The 18,770-nt window shown below is 33.9% G+C and overlaps 1 protein-coding gene across 1 annotated transcript in view; it reads left to right on the top strand.

The window, feature by feature from the left end:
* The window catches only part of ITCH (itchy E3 ubiquitin protein ligase), a 104,425-nt gene that overhangs the window by 55,511 nt on the left and 30,144 nt on the right, over positions 1 to 18,770 (top strand). Inside the window, exons 8-13 of the mRNA XM_016162220.2 lie at positions 5,525 to 5,682; positions 7,518 to 7,707; positions 8,890 to 8,985; positions 10,283 to 10,457; positions 13,825 to 13,894; positions 18,465 to 18,549. Of these exons, the coding sequence (XP_016017706.2) occupies positions 5,525 to 5,682; positions 7,518 to 7,707; positions 8,890 to 8,985; positions 10,283 to 10,457; positions 13,825 to 13,894; positions 18,465 to 18,549 (774 nt within the window). The remainder of the gene's footprint in view (positions 1 to 5,524; positions 5,683 to 7,517; positions 7,708 to 8,889; positions 8,986 to 10,282; positions 10,458 to 13,824; positions 13,895 to 18,464; positions 18,550 to 18,770) is intronic.

Genomic DNA, 18,770 nt, shown 5'->3' with positions numbered 1-18,770 from the left:
TAGAATCTTTTTCTGTGGAGAGGAACATCTCTAAAAATATTTGAACAGGGAATTGGTATGAGCAAAGCTCCATAGGAAAAATTGTTTTGATAGTATGTAGTTTGAATTATGTGGTGGCGGTGAGTGAACCTGGGAAGTTGTTGCAGTAATCCACTGAACGCGGGTTAGAACTGAAGCAGTAGTGGTAGAAGAGTAGTGAGAGAATGTAAGTCCAGTCAATGGTACTTAGGTAATTATCAAGAGGCACAGGAGAGAAGAAAAATTGTATTGCCTGAGAAGATAGCAGTGTTACCCCCCAGAATTAGTATCTCCTGCATTTAGTTGTTAATTTGATACCAGAGGATGGGAATGAGACAAAGATTAGAGATTCTGTTTTGAGAATCATTTCAGAGATGATCTGTGAAATCATGGCATTTGAGAACATAGGGGAAAATTCATGGAAAAGGAAGATAAAAACAGTACCTTAGGGACCTATATTTAATGAATGGGAGGAAGAGTTCAAACTGAAAAAAGAAGGATTAGAGATGGGAGTACAAAGTTAGTAAAAGCATTGTTACAGAATGGTTTTTAAAAGATAAGGTATTTAACTCTGTCAAATACTGAAGAAGGAGAGTGAGGAGTTAGACTATATCAAGCAAGGGAAAACTGGCTTGTGGAAAAAGAAAAATCAGATTAGGGTTTCCGCTCACATCCCAAGATCAGAGTAGATTCTAGGTTGGTTTTAAAATTGATTTCAAAAAATGAAACTATAAAACCTTTGTAAAAGAAAATATGTCTGGTTAACTTATTTTTGAGTAAATTTAATTATATAGAAATATAAAGATCGTAGAATTAAAAATGGAGAATTAAAAGAAAATGACAAACATTTAACCCATATGAAAGATGATAAATTAGTATCCTCAGGTTGTAAAAAGCTCTTACAAATAATAAGAAAAACTATTCTCATATAATCGAAAAATGTACTAAGGACATGTACACAGTTCATGGAAGAAGAAACTCAAATGACCTATAAATGAAATATTGTTGAATATTAACATTTTAATTTGCCAAATTGGCAATGATTTAAAAATATTTAAATACTTTATAGTGAAATGAGCATTTTCATTCTAGCTGATGGGAGAACAGATTATTACCTTTTGACCCAGCAATTGCACTTCTGGGTATTCATTTAAAGAAAACCAAAACACTGATTTGTGAAGATCTATGCACCCCTATGTTCATGGCAGTGCTATTCACAATAGCCAAGATATGGAAGCAACCTAAATACCCATCAACAAACAATTGAATAAAGAAGTTATGGTTCATATATACAATGGAATATTACTCAGCCGTAAAAAAAATAAAATCTGCCATTTGCAATGACATGAATGGCTCTAGAGGTTATTCTGAGCAAAATAATCAAAGAAAGAGATACCATGTGATTTCACTTTACATGTGAAATCTAAAGAACAAAAAGAATAAACTAATCAAAAACTAACTCACAAATACAGAGGACCATCTGATGACTGCTGGAAGGGGAAGGTCTAAAGAAGTCACAAATTAGTATTTGAAAGATGATCATGGGGATAAGGGAGCGCGGCATAGGGAATGTAGTCAGCAGTAATGTAATGGCTATGTATGAGTAGAGCCAGATGGGTGATAGAGTAACTAAGAGGGTCATTTCATAAACTATATAAATGTCTAACCAATGTACTATATACTGGGAACTAATAATAAAGCACTTAAAAATATGTGTATTTTTTCAAATGTAGCAATCAATATTTCAGTCTTTAAGGTATTTTCATACTTCGACCCAGCTAATCTATTTTGGTGGTACTATTTGAAGGAAATAAAAAATGCCAAACAAAACAATGAAAATAAAATGATTAAATTATGGTGTATTCATATGATACCGTGTTCAGCAGTCATTAGAAATTTTTTAATATTTTGGGGTAGATGCCTAGTATGAGGAATAAAACAAACAAAAACTCCTCCAAGGATATGAAACATCGTATACTCACATACATTGTATGATAATGGTTATAGCCAATGAAAAAGTACTGGCAAGAGATACTCCTATATTTTTTATTTTTATTTTTTGACGAGGCAACCCTTGGTTGACCTCACAGATTGCAAGGACTTTGTCAGTTTACAATCCCTTGTTTTTTTTTTTTTATTTTTTATGCCTACAGCACCTGGTCTTCCTAGATGGTCTCTCTCATCCAAGTACTAAACAGGCCCGACCATACTTAGTATGAGGCTTATTCAGGTAGCATGGCTGTAGTCTGATACTCCCATGTTTTAATGGCAGTGATCTCTAGAGTATAGGATTGAAGATAATTTTTATTTTATAATTTGAAATTATTTCTTCGAAAACCTTTTAAAAATTAAAATACACTAAATACATTAATTGCATAAATACAAAAAATTATAATGAAGGAAAGGAGAATGGGAGAACAGCTTGAGGAACAGTTATGATTGAAGTGTTTTATATTACAGGGTTTAATTGTATTTGTGAACTTAGAGGAAAGATCTAGAAGGAGAATGATGAAAGATATAAGAAAGGTGTTAAATGATGGTGGAAAGTCCTATAGGATGTAGGCTGAAATCAAGAACACATAGACACATTGGCTTTGAAGACGTTTCTTTTCCCCTAGAGATGGGAAACAAACAGATGAATATGATTAATGGTACAGAGAATTTTTAAAGTAAAGGAGAAAATTGACAGACAGCAGATAACCATTATTTTAAGGATGAGGCCTAGTCAGGGATGTTTACAGATCAGGATTAGGTATCTGGGTAGGTTGAAAGTGGACACAGGGAATGTGGCCAGGAGTAGATTAGAGATGCAGAAAATGATTGATTTCTAAGCAGTATGGATAGCTCAATTGAAGTCGAATAATGTGAACTGTAGCACACGTTGCCTCAGCCTCTTTGAAATGGTCAGACTTTAGGAAACTGAAGTCTACTAGAATAAAAAGATATGGACTGAAGAAGTACATTTTTAATTTTTTCTCTGTCTTTTGCTGTGTTTTTTTTTTCCTGTATAATTTATACAGGACTTAGTAAAAACTCTTTGTCCTATTAAACTACTATTAATTATCACTGTTAATTTTAACACCAGTACACCAATCCCATTGAATCTGTGGTATAGGTTGTCAGAGGCACTTCCAATTCTTTAGCTCTAGGGAAACTTGAGTTGTATTTCTTCTTTTTAACAGGAAAAAAAGTGCTCACTTTGGCAGCACATATACTAACAGGAGAAAAAAAAGACTCTTTATCTTGTGAGTCATTGGAAATAAAAACCTCAGGGTGGGCCCAGTGGAAAATTTATTAGGCTCTTTTATAGAACAACCTGCCTCTTTAATTTGGTACCTTACCTAGTTTATTTATTCCAGTAAAATAAACCTGATTTCTCAACTAGAACATTCTCCAGCATTACTTGTTTGCCCGAGAGAACAGTAATGGAAAAAGTAAATGAAGGATTAATTGTAGTGAAAAGATCGCTGAGGGAAAGGAGAGAGTATTGGGCAATAGTGAAAGAATTAAAGGTACTAGGGAAAATAACCTCTGATGGAGCCTAAGTGATACTTGAAGGGAACCAGCTGATGGAATGTGAAGATAGAGGAGGTTAAAGGTCATCATGAGACTGAATAAAAAATATAATAGGCAGGTAGAATAGAAGATTGTAGGTAGAGGGATTTTAGAGTTTAAAATTTAGGAAGAGGAGCAAGTCTAAGAATTAAGGAAATTTAAGGATTCATCATACTATTGGGTTTGTCAGATAACAATGTTAATAAACTGAGGTCAAGATATTAGAAGGGTGAACATTACGGATGTTAAAATCTTTAAGGTTTTAATTAACAACAGAACCTAGCATTTTTGGAATTCATTTTCTGCTGCCCTTTGTTTTAGTAGATTTACTTCATAGTAGATGTCCCTCCTCCCTTATGTATTCTTAAAACTTGACTAGCATTGGATGTGCAATTCAGTATGAATTTTCTAGTTGAGGTTTTTAGGAATCATTTACTCCAGGTAATGAACTTTAGAGGTTCAGAGAGATTAAATAACTTACCATGGTCACATAACTTGCCAGTAGCCAAGTCAGAGCTAGAAACCTCATTTCCCTTTTTTGGCCCATTCGCATCAGGAACCTTTTTTAGAAAATTAATAACCTCTTAAAATAGTATAGAAAGGCAATAACTCAGGGTCTCAAAGGAATATATGACTCAAAATGGGTTTGGAACCTCAGCATCTAGGGGAAAACGAACAGTGTCAAAGCTGACTCTTCCTGCATTCAGTTCATATTCTGGGATGGCTTGGTCTTCTTGCAGGCAGTTAACACTAACCAGGTGCTAACTGCCAATTACTAAGCTGTTCCCTTTTTCAAAATAAGCATTCGAGGAACCCCCAAAGCAGTGCTCTTCCTGCCATACTGTTTACAAATATCACCTAGAGATCTTGTTAAAATGCTAGTTCTGGTATAGTAGGTATAGGGTGAAGTCTAATAAGATTGTGCACTCCTAACAAGCCCCTCTGTGTTGCCCTTGCCTTCTGATCCAAAGACCATACTTTAAGTAGAAAGGCCCTAAAGAAAAGAACTAGGGAAACATAGTTTGAAATGATTTAATACATGGTGCTGCCTCTCTATCTTGACTTCTTGAATCAATTAGATTTATTTTGTTCAAGTTTGTTCTGAAGGTCCAGGAGTATAGATTAATACTGTGTAGTGGTTTGCTCCTTACCAAGTAGTAGGTATCAGAGCCTTAGTCAAAGCAACTACGAACTGAGTAACTCATGCTCTTCTTTCTAATCCATGCCTAGATTCCCCCTGGAAAAAAGAATCAACTATATTTAGCTGACTGTAGTAATAACTTTCAAAATGACGTTTCTTGTTAGTGTCCTCCCCCTCTTTCTTTCCCTCTAATTGATATCATTGCTTAGAAGAAATTATAGCTCTTTTTTTTTATACCTCCTTTTAAAAAAGGTCTTTGAGCACATCCACTCTAGATCACCAACTTCGAACATTTTATATACTATTTTCTGGAATAGGGGGAGAGCACCTTGTCCCTGGGAAATAAATAATTTTTTCCTGCCATAAAATAATCAACCCTGCCCCAAACCTGGGTCAAACCCAAAAGCCAGTGGAAACCAAGAAAATGATGAAGTTATCTGTGCTCACGATAAAATAGTTCCCTTTCTCAGGCATTTGGGATTTTGAAAATTTGACTGTGTTCCTGATTATACAGGGTTTCAGTAGACTTATTTAAAATCTGAACCAGCCATACCTGATAGTTTTGAATGGTCCCAAATGTTTCTGTGCCCTTGGGCAATTCTTCACTCTTTCTGGATGGGCTTTGAGGATTATATATAAGACCCTACCCAAGGGCTGTTTATTTATTTGATAAAGCTGACCAGAAATTAGAAAGCTTGCTTTTCTCAAACTCCTAAACTTTAAGTTTTGGTCTTCCTGTTGTTTTTTTTTTTGCTAAATTTGAAGAGCATTTTTTTTGCCTTCTCTTCCCCTTTTCCCTTTCTTACCCAGAGTGAACACAAATGGATCAGATGACGCTGAGGATGCAGGGTCTGGTGAAAATAAGAGAGTCAATGGGAATAATTCTCCATCACTCTCAAATGGCGGTTTTAAACCTTCTAGGCCTCCAAGACCTTCACGACCACCTCCACCTACCCCACGTAGACCAGGTGGGTATTCCAGGCATACACGAGGGATGCAGCTCTCAGTACTGTGATTGTAAATAATTTTCTATTTGGGAACTTGTCGTGAGCAAGGAAAGCAGCTACTGAAGTAACACCCGTGAACACATTTGTGTCTTTCTACAATACCAGATTTATTGAGCAAAACCTTCTCAGATAAACCAATCAGATACCCATTTAGGTTAACTCACAGCACGCAAAGAAGGGAAGTACAGAGTCTTACGTAACAGAGCTAGGTGCCAGCTTAGAAAGAAGAGATTCAGAGGGTTGACTGAGCATAATTAATGATTTTAGTATCTCCAAAGCGAGCTTTGTTGACTGGCAGCGCTGCATGTTTAGTCCCAAACTAGTGTCTATGACAGGTTAAAAGGTCAAGCGTTCTCAGCTTTCAGTGCACCTGTCGTGATGCTATTGGGTTAGACTTACACATCATCTGTCTAACTATATAAGTCTTCAACTTATATAGATCTTTCAAGGTGGGATCCTTATGTTTATCGGCTTTTGCTGATAGGAGCTTATCCAGGACAGTCGTGGCTGACATTTCTGTGGTTTTGGTGTGTGTGTGTGTCGGGGGGGGGGGGGGGGATCCAATTACGCCCTAAGGGGATTCCCATTATGTGCAAGTAGACATTACTGTCATGGCTCCCATGAAATCCATTTCATAAAGTCCAAAAAGTCCTCATTTCTTTATGCTGTATACAGAACTAATCCTCATGTAAATGTCAGGAGGCCCTTTTAAGTTGGTGTTTTAGCTGTATTTGCACATGTAAGATTTGGCCTAGAATGATCTTTCTAAAGATAACTATTATGTGCCTTTTCCCTAAGTTTTTCTTCCACGGGTGAAGTTAGTGAAGCATGTACTGTATTCAGAAAGAAAATCACACGCATATTATAAAAAGTATAGGCGGTACAGATAAGATTGCAGCCTTCTGTCAGGGTTTATAACTGTAGACATAAGCATGCCATATAGTCAAGGATCTAGTTGCTTATTTTCATTATACCCTTTAAAAGATAATTAGTAAATGGCAACTAACCCAACAATGCTAAATGATATTCAGATTTTAAGCAAATATTATACAACAAATGAACATATTTCATGTAGTGAAAGTTTAAACATCTACAGGTAGAATATCCATTTTTTCTTATTTCCCTCTGCTAGTATGTGGACAGAAACTGTAAAATAATTAAACCAAATATTATTAGAAAAATAAATTGGTTGTCTATGAATCATTTTATAAAATAACTGCTTAATTATACATATTCCCCTTTTTTCTGTAGATAATTGTTAATATAGTCTCAGTCTTTAAGATTGTACACTGCTTTGTCATAATATTGATAACTTCCTCCAGGAATTGTTTGTCAACAGTATTTTTTAAAGATGCAATATATACTTAATAACTATAAGAATATTATTGCTTATCAGTCAGATCTTCCCTATTATAACTAACAAAAAATTGGTCTTGGATCTTCAAGGTTTCAGACGTAAGACAGTTTTAAGAATTTGGAAAATTACTAAATTTATAATATCATAGGATACCATTGCTCACCTGTTCTTTAAGTTTTTATTTCCTCTGGCATCAGGAAATCAGACTCTGTACTTCATAATTAATAGTGGGACATGGGTAGACAGAACCTAAAAAATTGTGAACAGGCTTATTTAGTGGGACTATAGCTATTTCCCATCATTATTTAATTTCAGCTGCATATCCACATATTAAATTTTATATTTGTCATCTCCCTTTTCTTTAAGTTAAAATTTTATCCTGAATTTAGATTTCTGAAAATAAAAGATTGTTTTCCTATTTTCCAAAAATATTTTATAGCATCTGTCAATGGTTCACCTTCTGCCACTTCTGAAAGTGATGGATCTAGTACAGGTTCTCTGCCACCAACAAATACAAATTCAAATACATCTGAAGGAGCTACGTCTGGATTAATAATTCCTCTTACTATATCTGGAGGCTCAGGCCCTAGGCCATTAAATCCTGTACCTCAAGCTCCCCTACCACCTGGGTGAGTAACTTTTTTTGGTTAACATTTGTTTTCTTTAGGGTTCTGCATATACTTATTAATATGGAAAATAATAGTAAAATCTGCTCTTTAAAAAACTGTCCTCAGGCAATGGTAACTAATTTTGGTGGGAATCTAGAGTCAAACTTAACCAAAACTCACCACATTAGAAATTTCCCCCCTCATTTCCAGGGCAGGGTAGAAAAATATATTTTTTTACTGAAGGACTCTGAACCATTGAAAGTTAACCAAGGCCAAGCAGTAAAATAGTCACTTCATTCAGATGGCTTTTTCTTCAAAGGGAAAAAAATGCTATTTAAAATAATTTTTTTCCCATCATAAAGTCATTATAGAAAAGTAATAATAATTTAGAAAACAAAATTAATACTCATAATCCCATTTTAATTACTGCTAATTATTTTTAAAATCAATCATAGTCTAATAGTTTATGTATATATATCGTGGCATTCATATTAATCCAGAGCTCAGAATGCTAGTCAAAATTAATTGGCTAATAAATTAATAAACTCATGAGAATTTTAATTGCTAAACAGATTATATTACTTGTGCGGATGGGTAGTTAGGCCATTTTCCTTTTGGAAAGTCTACATAGGAAGCCAAATTAGAAAGTTGTTTGTGCACGAAATTATCAAAGAGAAATTGGGTGCTCTTAGTAGTAATTGGTACTTCAGGCTATGATGGTTTAGTCTTACCTTTTTTGCTTTGTAGATAAACCTACCAAGGACACTAGAATGTGCAGATTGACTGTCCGTTACACTGTACAGAGACACATCTGATAAAGTCTTTCTCTTTGAGTTCAGTTTTTCTTCAGATTCCATAGCATTAATTACAGCTTTCTTTTCTACTCAAGTTCTGCATGTACCCTGATTAGATTAAGATAGACTTTATCTCCTGCATGTACCACCCTCATGCCTCTTTAGAAATACACGGTGTCCTCTAGAGCAAATACTTCTGCAGAACAAGTCTCATCTATTATGTGTCACCCCTGAGATAACATTTTTAAATTTTATTTCTAAATTCTTTTGGTATCTTCTTTATGTACTGACATGCTTATTTGCCTCAGTTCTGTAGTATGGTCATATAAGAAAAAAAGGTAAAGATAGGATTTAAAAACCAGGTTACTTATACAAGTATCATACCAGACTTTTTAATTTTGTATTTAAGTTGGGAGCAGAGAATGGACCAACATGGGCGAGTTTACTATGTAGATCATATTGAAAAAAGAACAACGTGGGATAGACCAGAACCTCTACCTCCTGGGTAAGTATCTGAATTAAAGAAGAAAAAAAAAGTATTTATTCAGAACTATAGATTATGTCTGTACAAAATCTTCCCTACATTCTTCTCCTCTTCCTGTCAATTTTTTCTCTGTCTACTTTTTTTTGTTTGTAGGTGCCAATTTAGAAAGAAGAGAGTAGATTGAGCATAATTAATGATTTTAGTTTTTACTCATTTCTTTCCTAATGATTCCATAGGTCTTGCTACTTACAAGTTTTCCTTTCTGAACTTTAACTGGCTCAAACCACACGGTTTTGCGATTAGTTTAAGAGTAATTATTTAACTGATTAAGAATCATAGCCCTTACCCTATATATGAAGATAAAGTTCCTATTATACAAAAAAACTTTGATACATATAATAGTGAAGTCATTGCAAAATGGTTGGGGAAATTAAGACTGTTAATATGTGGAGTTAAGCATTAAACATTTACATTATATAATTGGAAGGCTAATTGGAAGAAAATATTTTCTTCAAGGAAAGTCAGTAGGAAACATGGGAAAATTTTTATCTTGCTAGTAATTTTAAATACCTAAAAGGTACTGTTTTTCTTTTTAAATTGACATCATATCCATTGTGAGAGTGTAGAGGAATTTTACCTCATGATATTGCTAGCAGTCATATAAATTAGTTATAACTCTTAAAGAAAAAATATATAACCATAATAATGCACATATTCTTAGTAATCCTCTCCAAGAAATTTATCCTAAAGAAATAATACAAAGGAAGAAAAAATATTTTGATATATTAACGGTACTGATTATTTTATTATTTATAACATTAGAATATTGGAAAGAACCCTAAACAGTCAACCAGGTAGAAACCTCCAAATTATTACATCAGTGTTTACTTAATATACACCCATTTTAAATGATAAATTAGATAGTTGTATTCTTGTGAAAAAGTCCTTTTTGGTATATGCGAAAGCTTTATGTATAGTTATGTTCCTAATAGGTTTGCAACAATCAAAAGAACATTGGAAAGAAAATGAGAACTTTTAACAGTTGAGACTTACTGAATATATACATTGTGTTTTAGAAACTTGAATGATAGATTTGAAGAATTTTTAAAAAAGAAATTTTTAGAAACAGTCTTAGGTTCATTTATAAACCATTTAAAAATATGTAAAATAAAAGATTTCAGGGAAATCAAAAGTAGTTTCTCAAGGTAAAATCTTACCAAACATGCAATGATGCCAAGATGAAGTCTTGTTTAATTCTTATCTGTTTCACAAGTATTTGTTGAATTAGGTTTTGTCCCCCCTCTTCCCCCTAATTTAGCTGGGAACGGCGGGTTGACAACATGGGACGTATTTATTATGTTGACCATTTCACAAGAACAACAACATGGCAGAGGCCAACATTGGAATCTGTCCGGAACTATGAACAGTGGCAGCTCCAACGTAGTCAGCTTCAAGGAGCAATGCAGCAGTTTAATCAGAGATTCATTTATGGGGTAAGCATCCTGTTGCATTATAAACTTAATAAGACTATTTCATTTTTAACCTTTTCCTGCATATGAAATATAAAGCACTAATTAGAAGAAAGGTTCAAGTAGGATGGCAACCTGGTTGTTGTTGTTGATATTATTTTCAGACCTTGTCTCTAGTATTCTGGGTATGTAATCTATTCTTTCCTTTTTGAAATTTCCTGAAGTTCAACCTCCTTTGTTTTGTTAATGTCCAAAATAAAAAAAAGTTAGGACAGCTTAAAATCTGTGGACAAAAGAATAGTAAAAATAAACCCAAGCAGTTTGAAAAGAATTAAAACAGTTCTAAATTTACTACTGCTTAACTTAGCAGAACATTTAAAGGCTTAGGTTTAAGAACATCTGACTAAAATGGTTGTACAGAACTCAGGATAGAATTGAATCACTTTGTAATATATAAAGTTTACCTAATAAATTATTTGGTTCTCTGGTAGACTACAGAAATTTGGTTTCTTAATAGGATTATGCTAAATATATTATTCTGGCAAAACCAAATTATCTTTGGAATAAAAACATTTCCTTTCTGGAAATAGTTTAAATTTTACATATTTTCTTTTAGAGTAATATTTCAGTGATAGTGATAACTTCACCAAAATGTATTAATGGTTTGTTATGCAATCTTTGGTGCTAGGAATTTTATAGTCTCTCAAATCATAAAGTATCACAGATCTTTTCTCTGAGGAAAGGAAAATTGTCCTTGGAGAAATTTGATTCTATGTGCCAAACATGAGGGATTTGTTTGAGTAATATATGGAACTTAAACAGAAGAAAGTCAAGTCCTCCTTCAGGAGAAGCTGATTCTCTTCATTGCCATCTCTTCCCCTCCACCGCAATCAGTACAGTTCCTGTTAGAATCCATCAGTAAATTCCTGTCTTCAGGAATTTACTTTTTCTCCATATTCCTTTGTATGTCTTCAACCTCATCACCGTAATATATATCACTTACTAATAGAGACAAATTCATCTTTATCAGCAGCCTTCCTTCACTACCTAGTTATGACTAACAGGTTTTTCTGCCACCTTCTGTAGACAGCTGTCACTGTATTCCCCTTACCAGTGATTTTAAAGGTGAAATTAATTTTGTCTTTTATCTACCTTACCTCTTTTGTCCCCGTATGCTGTTTTACATCTTCTTTCCTTTCTAAATTATAATCATCTTTGGTATACATGGCCAGATTTCTTCAAGGTTTGAATGCCTAGCTTGCCTGCCATCTTTAAAGCTAGTTTCCACATAGGTGTCCAATGGAAAGAGAATGGGCTTTGGAGTCAGGCACATCTGGGTTCTAATCCTGGTTCCACAGTTACTTTATATGACTTTAAGTAAGTTAATCAACCTCATCAAGGCTCATTTACGTTGTTTATTTAAAAAAATACATAATATATATATGTAGTTACCTCAGAGGATTTTCTTGAGGGTTCTATAAAACAAAATTTCTAGCATATTCAGTACATACTAGATGCAGAGAAATGTTAGTTTTCATCTTTTCTCTCTCTCATATTCACAATTGTAAATGTACCCTTAATCTCACTTTTACAACATATAGTCTTTTAAAATATTCTTTTAAAAGACGGATTTAGCAAATTTCTGGAGCACAGTGTGCATTGCTTCATCATAAATATGACAGATTTGATTCTCAGAGTCTTTGGAACCTTTCTTGAATTACATCTTTTAGTTACCCTTAACTTAGCCAGAGATATGAACCAAATTGAACATTTTAATACCAACTGCATAAGTGATGGGATAGTGGGGTATTGCTGAGAAAGTCTGTTTAGTGGATATATGAAGTGGCATTTGTTTTGACTCTGGTTGCAGGGCAGTAGAGTCTCAGACACCCAGCATTTTTAACCTAGAATGGATATGGTTGATGATGTAACAGTGTGTAATGGCTCTTCCTGGCCCGTGGCTTCATTGTGCATGTCTGTACAGGGAGAGCCAGTGGGATAGGTTTGGGTCTTAGAAAGTTATCAAAAAAAGTTTATCATATGCTAAGCTTTTCAGACATGTTCTATAATCAGGGTTTAAACCTTTTATAGTATAACTTCCTGGTCTCTCTACTCTTACTCCTTTTCATAATTATATCTTTTGAGAGGAAAAAGGCTAGTTTTTAAGAGGTCTGTCTACTAAAAGCTATTAAATCAGAAATGGGAATATCTCCCATATGCTTTAAAGCTTTCAATCAGTTAACTCAGTTTCTGCAATACATCAGTGACATGAAGGAACAAACCCAAAACGACAGTAGGGGGAATTACTATAGATTGAGACTTAGAAACTCAATCATATGAGGGACTTTTTGTTTGGATTCTGATTTGAACAAATATAGTAATCAGAGGCATTTAATTAAGTATAATAAAGTTGATATAGATTCTCAGTAGGTGTGGTAATGATATTGTTATGTAAGAATAAGTTTACACATTTTAAAAGACATGAAAATATATAGGGGTGAAATGATGACTGATTTTTGCTTCAGCTAAGAATAGGGAAATAAAGATAGATGTGGCAAAGGCTTGATAATTGTTGAATCTTGGTGCTGGGTATATAGGGTGCACTGTCCTGTTTTACAAGTGTATTTTTTTCCATAATACTTTTCTTTTTAAGCTAGTAGAGTCTATTATTTTCTTGCCTTAACCAAATCAGAGAGATCACAAATTATCTCCACTTTATTATACATTTAAACCAAAACACACTCATTAACCCTACATGCAGTCAATATGACATTTGTGTCTTTTTTCCAGTGGTCGACTCCTGCTTTTCTTTTATCTAGCTAAACCTTTTTACCAATGTGATAATTACAAACAAATATAAGAAGTCTTCTATACAGTTTTAGGCTTGCCAGCTCCTTCCAACTAGAATTCTTTTCATTTACTCATCTGACAGCCTGTTTATTCCTGCTCCCCCAGATCTCTTCCTGCGGTTTGTTGTACATTCTATGTTCTGTATGTGATCTTTATCTTTGGAGTTAGAAATAAAAGATTTTTCTCAGCTATTCGATGACTCTAAGTACTGTTACTTATAAATGACTTGAGGGATTTATATATTTCTCTAACTTAGTGGTTTGTAGCTAAAGAAGAGAAAATAGTCATTTGAGGGTAAGGTTTATGTATTTGTAATATTTGAATTTCAAATAATTTCAAACATTGTATAATGTTTACAAAGATTTTTTTTTCTCCACCAGAGTGTATTGGCATTTACCCATGACTGTGTGACACTTCTCCAAAATGGGAATTCTCTAAGAGTGTGTTATGTAGCACATGGCCAGAGAAGGCGTATCAGAAGTCATAAGCCACTCTCAGCTTATTCGTTCTTTCACCTTTTTGTTGTTGTTGTTCCTTTTAGAATCAAGATTTGTTTGCTACATCACAAAATAAAGAATTTGATCCCCTGGGTCCCCTGCCACCTGGATGGGGTAAGTCACATAAATTTTTTCATTGAGTTTGGTCATTTAAAAAATCAGATATTTATGGATGATATCCTGCTCTTGCTTGAGTGACTATTTGGGAAGATTTAGGGGAGCGTTGGTTTAATTCAGAGTGCCAAATAGGTATTAAATTTTCCAAAAGTTCTGACTTGACCTTTTAATGTAGTGAACTTAATCGGAATTCAGAATTATTTTATTCTTCTAATGTTTAAAAATATTTTGCTTATTCAATAATAAAAAAATATATACACACAGCAATCTGGATGAACTTCAGGGGCACGTGCTTAGTGAATATAATCAATCTCAAAAGATTATATACTGTATGATTCAATTTAGGTAACTATCCAAATGACAAAACTGTAGAGATAGAAAACAGATTAGTAGGCGCTAGGAGACATAGCCAGTGTTAGGTGGGCACAAATACAAGAGGTAATATAAGTGGTTATTATGTGGTAGTGGAACAGTTCTGTATCTTGACCATGGTGGCGATTATACAAATCTAGACATAGGAGGAATGTGCATAGAATTATACATTCACATAAATTAATTCAGCTTTAAAAATTGGTGAAAATTGAATAAAGTCTGTAGTTTACTAATGTACCAGAAAAATGGGAAATCCGTTTCTGATTTTGATACTATGCTGTAGCTATTACAAGCTGTCACCATAAGGGGAAACCGGTTGAAGGATATGTGAGATTCTTTGAATGATTTTTGCAACATAGTATGAGTAATGGTTCTTTCACAATAAAAAACTTAATTATTTTGATCACAGTTCCTTTTAAAACATAGTCTGGAGTGTGTTTGAGTTGATGTTATCTGAAAAAATAGTAGGAGGGAAACATGTTAGGATGGTGACTTTGCGCCCTACACAATGGAGCACGTAAGCAAGCTTTGTTATCAAATGCGTTTGATACTCTAATTATTTAAACTTTATTAATAGATTTTAAGATCGGCCTACCCGACCAGATTCTGTTTTATAGTGTTATGTATATCATAGCGTTATAGCAAGTTTCCAGAATAAATATGGCGTATAGAAACAATTTTGCATGGAAGCCAAAGAGAATACAGAAAGTTGGAAAAAGCAAAGAAAGCCAGTTATGGAACCAGATATTTCATAATACTGGGGTAAATTCAGAAAGTGATATTTTTAGATAGTTTTGTTGGGAAACATTGGTCCCCAAGATAGATTGCTCTAGCATTACTTTATTGAGGGATAGAGAAAAAATTGCTGTGTCAAGATGACATGAATCTGGGCAATAAATGGTAATAGTTTTGTAAGCCTGTCTTTGAAAAAAAACCTCATTAAGAGGTTATCTATCCTTAATACTCCTGTGATTCAAAGAGGCAAAAAATTTAATAGGTTATACTTATAACTATTATTGTTACTAGTTTGTAACAAAAGGGGAGGGCATATGAAAGTTATAAATTTCTGCCTTCACCAAATCCTGGTGGTCTGGGTAAGGAGTTTTTTTGTCTCTTTTGGTGCCTCAAAGTGGACAGTGTATGGTTGATATACAGTTACTTTACGAGAGGGGATGTTGGCCTTATTGAACTAGGCTTGTCAGATTGCATTCCCAGACATGGATGGGTTTCTCAGCTTTTCTTCTAGAGTTGTATGTCTGTGTTACAGAGGAGAAATTGATGCCCTGAAAGGATATATGTGAAAGTCGTGTATTTATTCTCTTAATTTTATTGCAGAAAAACTGTGACTATTTTACTTCTTCCCTAGGGCAGCTGTAAGAAAAATTGCCTCTTGTTCTTAGAAGCATGAATTGCAGGCTGTGTTGTTTCCTGCAAGCTGGCCCTTACCTTCTATATTATTATCTTTATCATCTAAATCTTTCTCATTTTTACTTTAACCAACAATACCTCCCTAAAATACTTCCTCTAAAGTCCTAATCCCAGCTTATCCAGGTTATTAGAACCTTGTATTGCTCGTTTTATATTCTGCCTACTTTCAGCATAGTATCAAAATCAGAAACGGACACTGGTACATTAGTAAACTACAGACTTTATTCAATTTTCACCAATTTTTAAAGCTGAATTAATTTATGTACACTCCTGAAATTGGAAGTGTACCCCCCTTCCTAAATGAGTTCATGATCATCCTGTTATTCTGACTGAGCACTGCTTTATGGATCTCTGCCTTTGGGATATGGCAGAGATGCTTTATTGGTAGAACCAGTGACAACACTTGTCCTGTAACAGATGAGACCCATCTGACGTACCCCAAGAATTGACCAAGGAAATAAAATTTCTGTTTATATCCTGTGTTTATTTTATGGAATCAACAGCATTGTTTTTGCGACAACACATATATTTAAATCCAACTTCCTTACCTTTTCAGACTTTTATATGCCAGGACTAGACATTATTGTCTTACAATAAAGACTTTTTTTTAACATATGGAAACTGCAGAGGCTGGAGAACAAAGAATATTTTTGGTTCAACAATGTAGTCTAATAGGCCTTTGTATAGCTGGTTTTACCCATGAAGAATAAAGATAATTCCTCATTTTCAGAGTTGCTATGAAAGAATACATAGAACAGCAAGAAGCTTCTGCTCTTTGTTGTTCTATTCATCATCAGGAAGTGCTCTGATGTGCATTCAGGTTTTTGATGTTTACTGTATAATTTTTCAACAAAGTAAGAAATCAGCTCTTAACAGCTACAGTACTTCCTCTCATTAAGCACATGAGCCTTCAAAGGTGCATCCACCTTTGAAGTTTTGTTTTTCACAGCTTCTTCCAAGAAATGCTGATATCAGCTGTGTATACTTAGACCATACGTAAAAAATAGGTTTTCTATTAACTTTATCTTATGTTAGCTTTTGAAGAGAAATTCTTTGGCCCTGAAATCTGCATTTAAATGACAAATAGAAGATGACTATATGTTTAGCCATGCACTAAGGGTGTTATTTGTAGATGATAAAAATTACTCTACAAAATTATTTGGATACAAGAAATGTCTAGATTCTGCAAATATATTTTTTTAATTTAAATTTAATGTGACTACCAAGAATATGAGCTTATTTTGTTATCATGTAGCCATCTCTGTAGCACTGTGGGTGCTGCTTTTTGCCTCACAGACAGCCTTAAAGTTGGTTACTGTTTCCACATTCAAGATGTCATGATAAGCAAAGCCAGTGTTAATAGTCAGAGTGTGTCACAAGATGCAGAGTCCCATTTTTCTGTAATATTCACATCTAGAGTTCTGTTTTCATTTTAGGCTTAGCTGATGTAGAAAGAGTAGCTGAGATGTTAGGAGTGGGTTCATGAAACTCACCAGTATATCCCTTCTATCTTCCCATATCATCACTGCTACTTGAAATGATGGAATCAGTGCTGGAGGTATAGTTAAATGTTAACCAAACACTAACGTGACAAGGCTTTATAATTTGGCCTAAGACATCCTGCGATAGTATCTTGCTTAAAGAAAGATCCAAAGAATCAAAATAAATGTTGTTTGAAAAATAACATACCAGCTTTTCAAACCATAGGAAATAAAAATTGGCTTTATCAGCATGGAATTAAGTTGAAAATTTTGTTTGAAAATTGGTGTTTATTTAGAAACTGCTTTTTAAAAAGTCAATGCATTCTCTACTTTTTAATACGTCAGTTATTTATTTTGAGACATCTTGGCCAAATTTTTAAAATTCAGACCTGTCTTTCGAAGAATTGATTGATAATGGAACAGAGAAGTCCATAATTAAAAACAACCGAATAATATTAATACTAAGATTTTAAAATTATTTGGTTATTAAAAGAGAAAATGATATTCACATGTCTTCTAAACTTTAATGAGAAAGCTCATGGAAGCCGGGGAAATTTTGTAGGACGGAAACAATAAATCAGGGAGAATTCTAAAGCAAGAGGCAGATGAGGAAAAAGCAGCATCTTCAGATGCAGTAAATAAAGAACTGAGCTCTGCTGTCCAGCCCTTGTGTAGAAAGTTACTGTACATATTTAGGATTTGGGAACTGGGTATATTAAGGACATATTTTGAAGCAATATCTTCTGTAGTTGAATAATGCCTAGCATATAATAAACAAGTAATTATTCCCCCCCCAATTATAGTTTAAGAAATGAGATGATATGATGTGAAAAAAAAAAATCTCTGAATGGAGGCCTGTTACCAGTCTGTCACTGTCACTTAATTCTGAGGATTTGGGCAGATTACTTAACCTGTGTGAGTTTATTTATCTTTAAGATAAACTGAGACTGTAAAGGATAAAATGGGGTCATGTATGAAAAGTTAAAATGATTAATTATTCTTATTGCTATTGGTTAGATTCAATGGAAAGGGTCTGTGGGCAGGACATTGTAAATTAAGTTTATTTAGCTTCTAGGATGTAATGATATTTTTATAACTTTATAAGTATATGAATTTAATAAAGAATAAATTAAATCTTTTAAAAATTAAACTTTTTGAAGTGATTTTAATACTATAAAATAATTCAATGAGAAGTGGGGATATTCAGCTCATCTAATTATTTTAGTTTGAGGAAGAACACTGTGCTAACTGTAATGCCTTGCTTTTTCTTTCCTTTTTTTCTTAAGAGAAGAGAACGGACAGCAATGGAAGAGTATATTTTGTCAACCACAACACTCGTATTACACAGTGGGAGGACCCCAGAAGTCAAGGGTAAGAACTTTCAGTTATTAGTTTCTAGATAACCTCTTAAAGATTTTACCCTATTTCCAATTCATTTAGGAAAAAGATCAGTTACTCTTTCCCTAGATGTTTTAAATATTAATCACCCACATACCTTCGAAAGAGAAAAAATATACTACTACTTTAATATAATGACTGTTTCTTGAGAGTATAGGAAAAAGAACTTACTGGTACATACAAATATACTTATA

This window comes from Rousettus aegyptiacus, unplaced genomic scaffold, assembly GCF_014176215.1.
Source record: "Rousettus aegyptiacus isolate mRouAeg1 unplaced genomic scaffold, mRouAeg1.p scaffold_m13_p_12, whole genome shotgun sequence".
Taxonomy (NCBI): Eukaryota; Metazoa; Chordata; class Mammalia; order Chiroptera; family Pteropodidae; genus Rousettus; species Rousettus aegyptiacus.
Note: the sequence above shows the minus strand (reverse complement) of the source record. Positions and strands in the feature narration are given on the sequence as shown.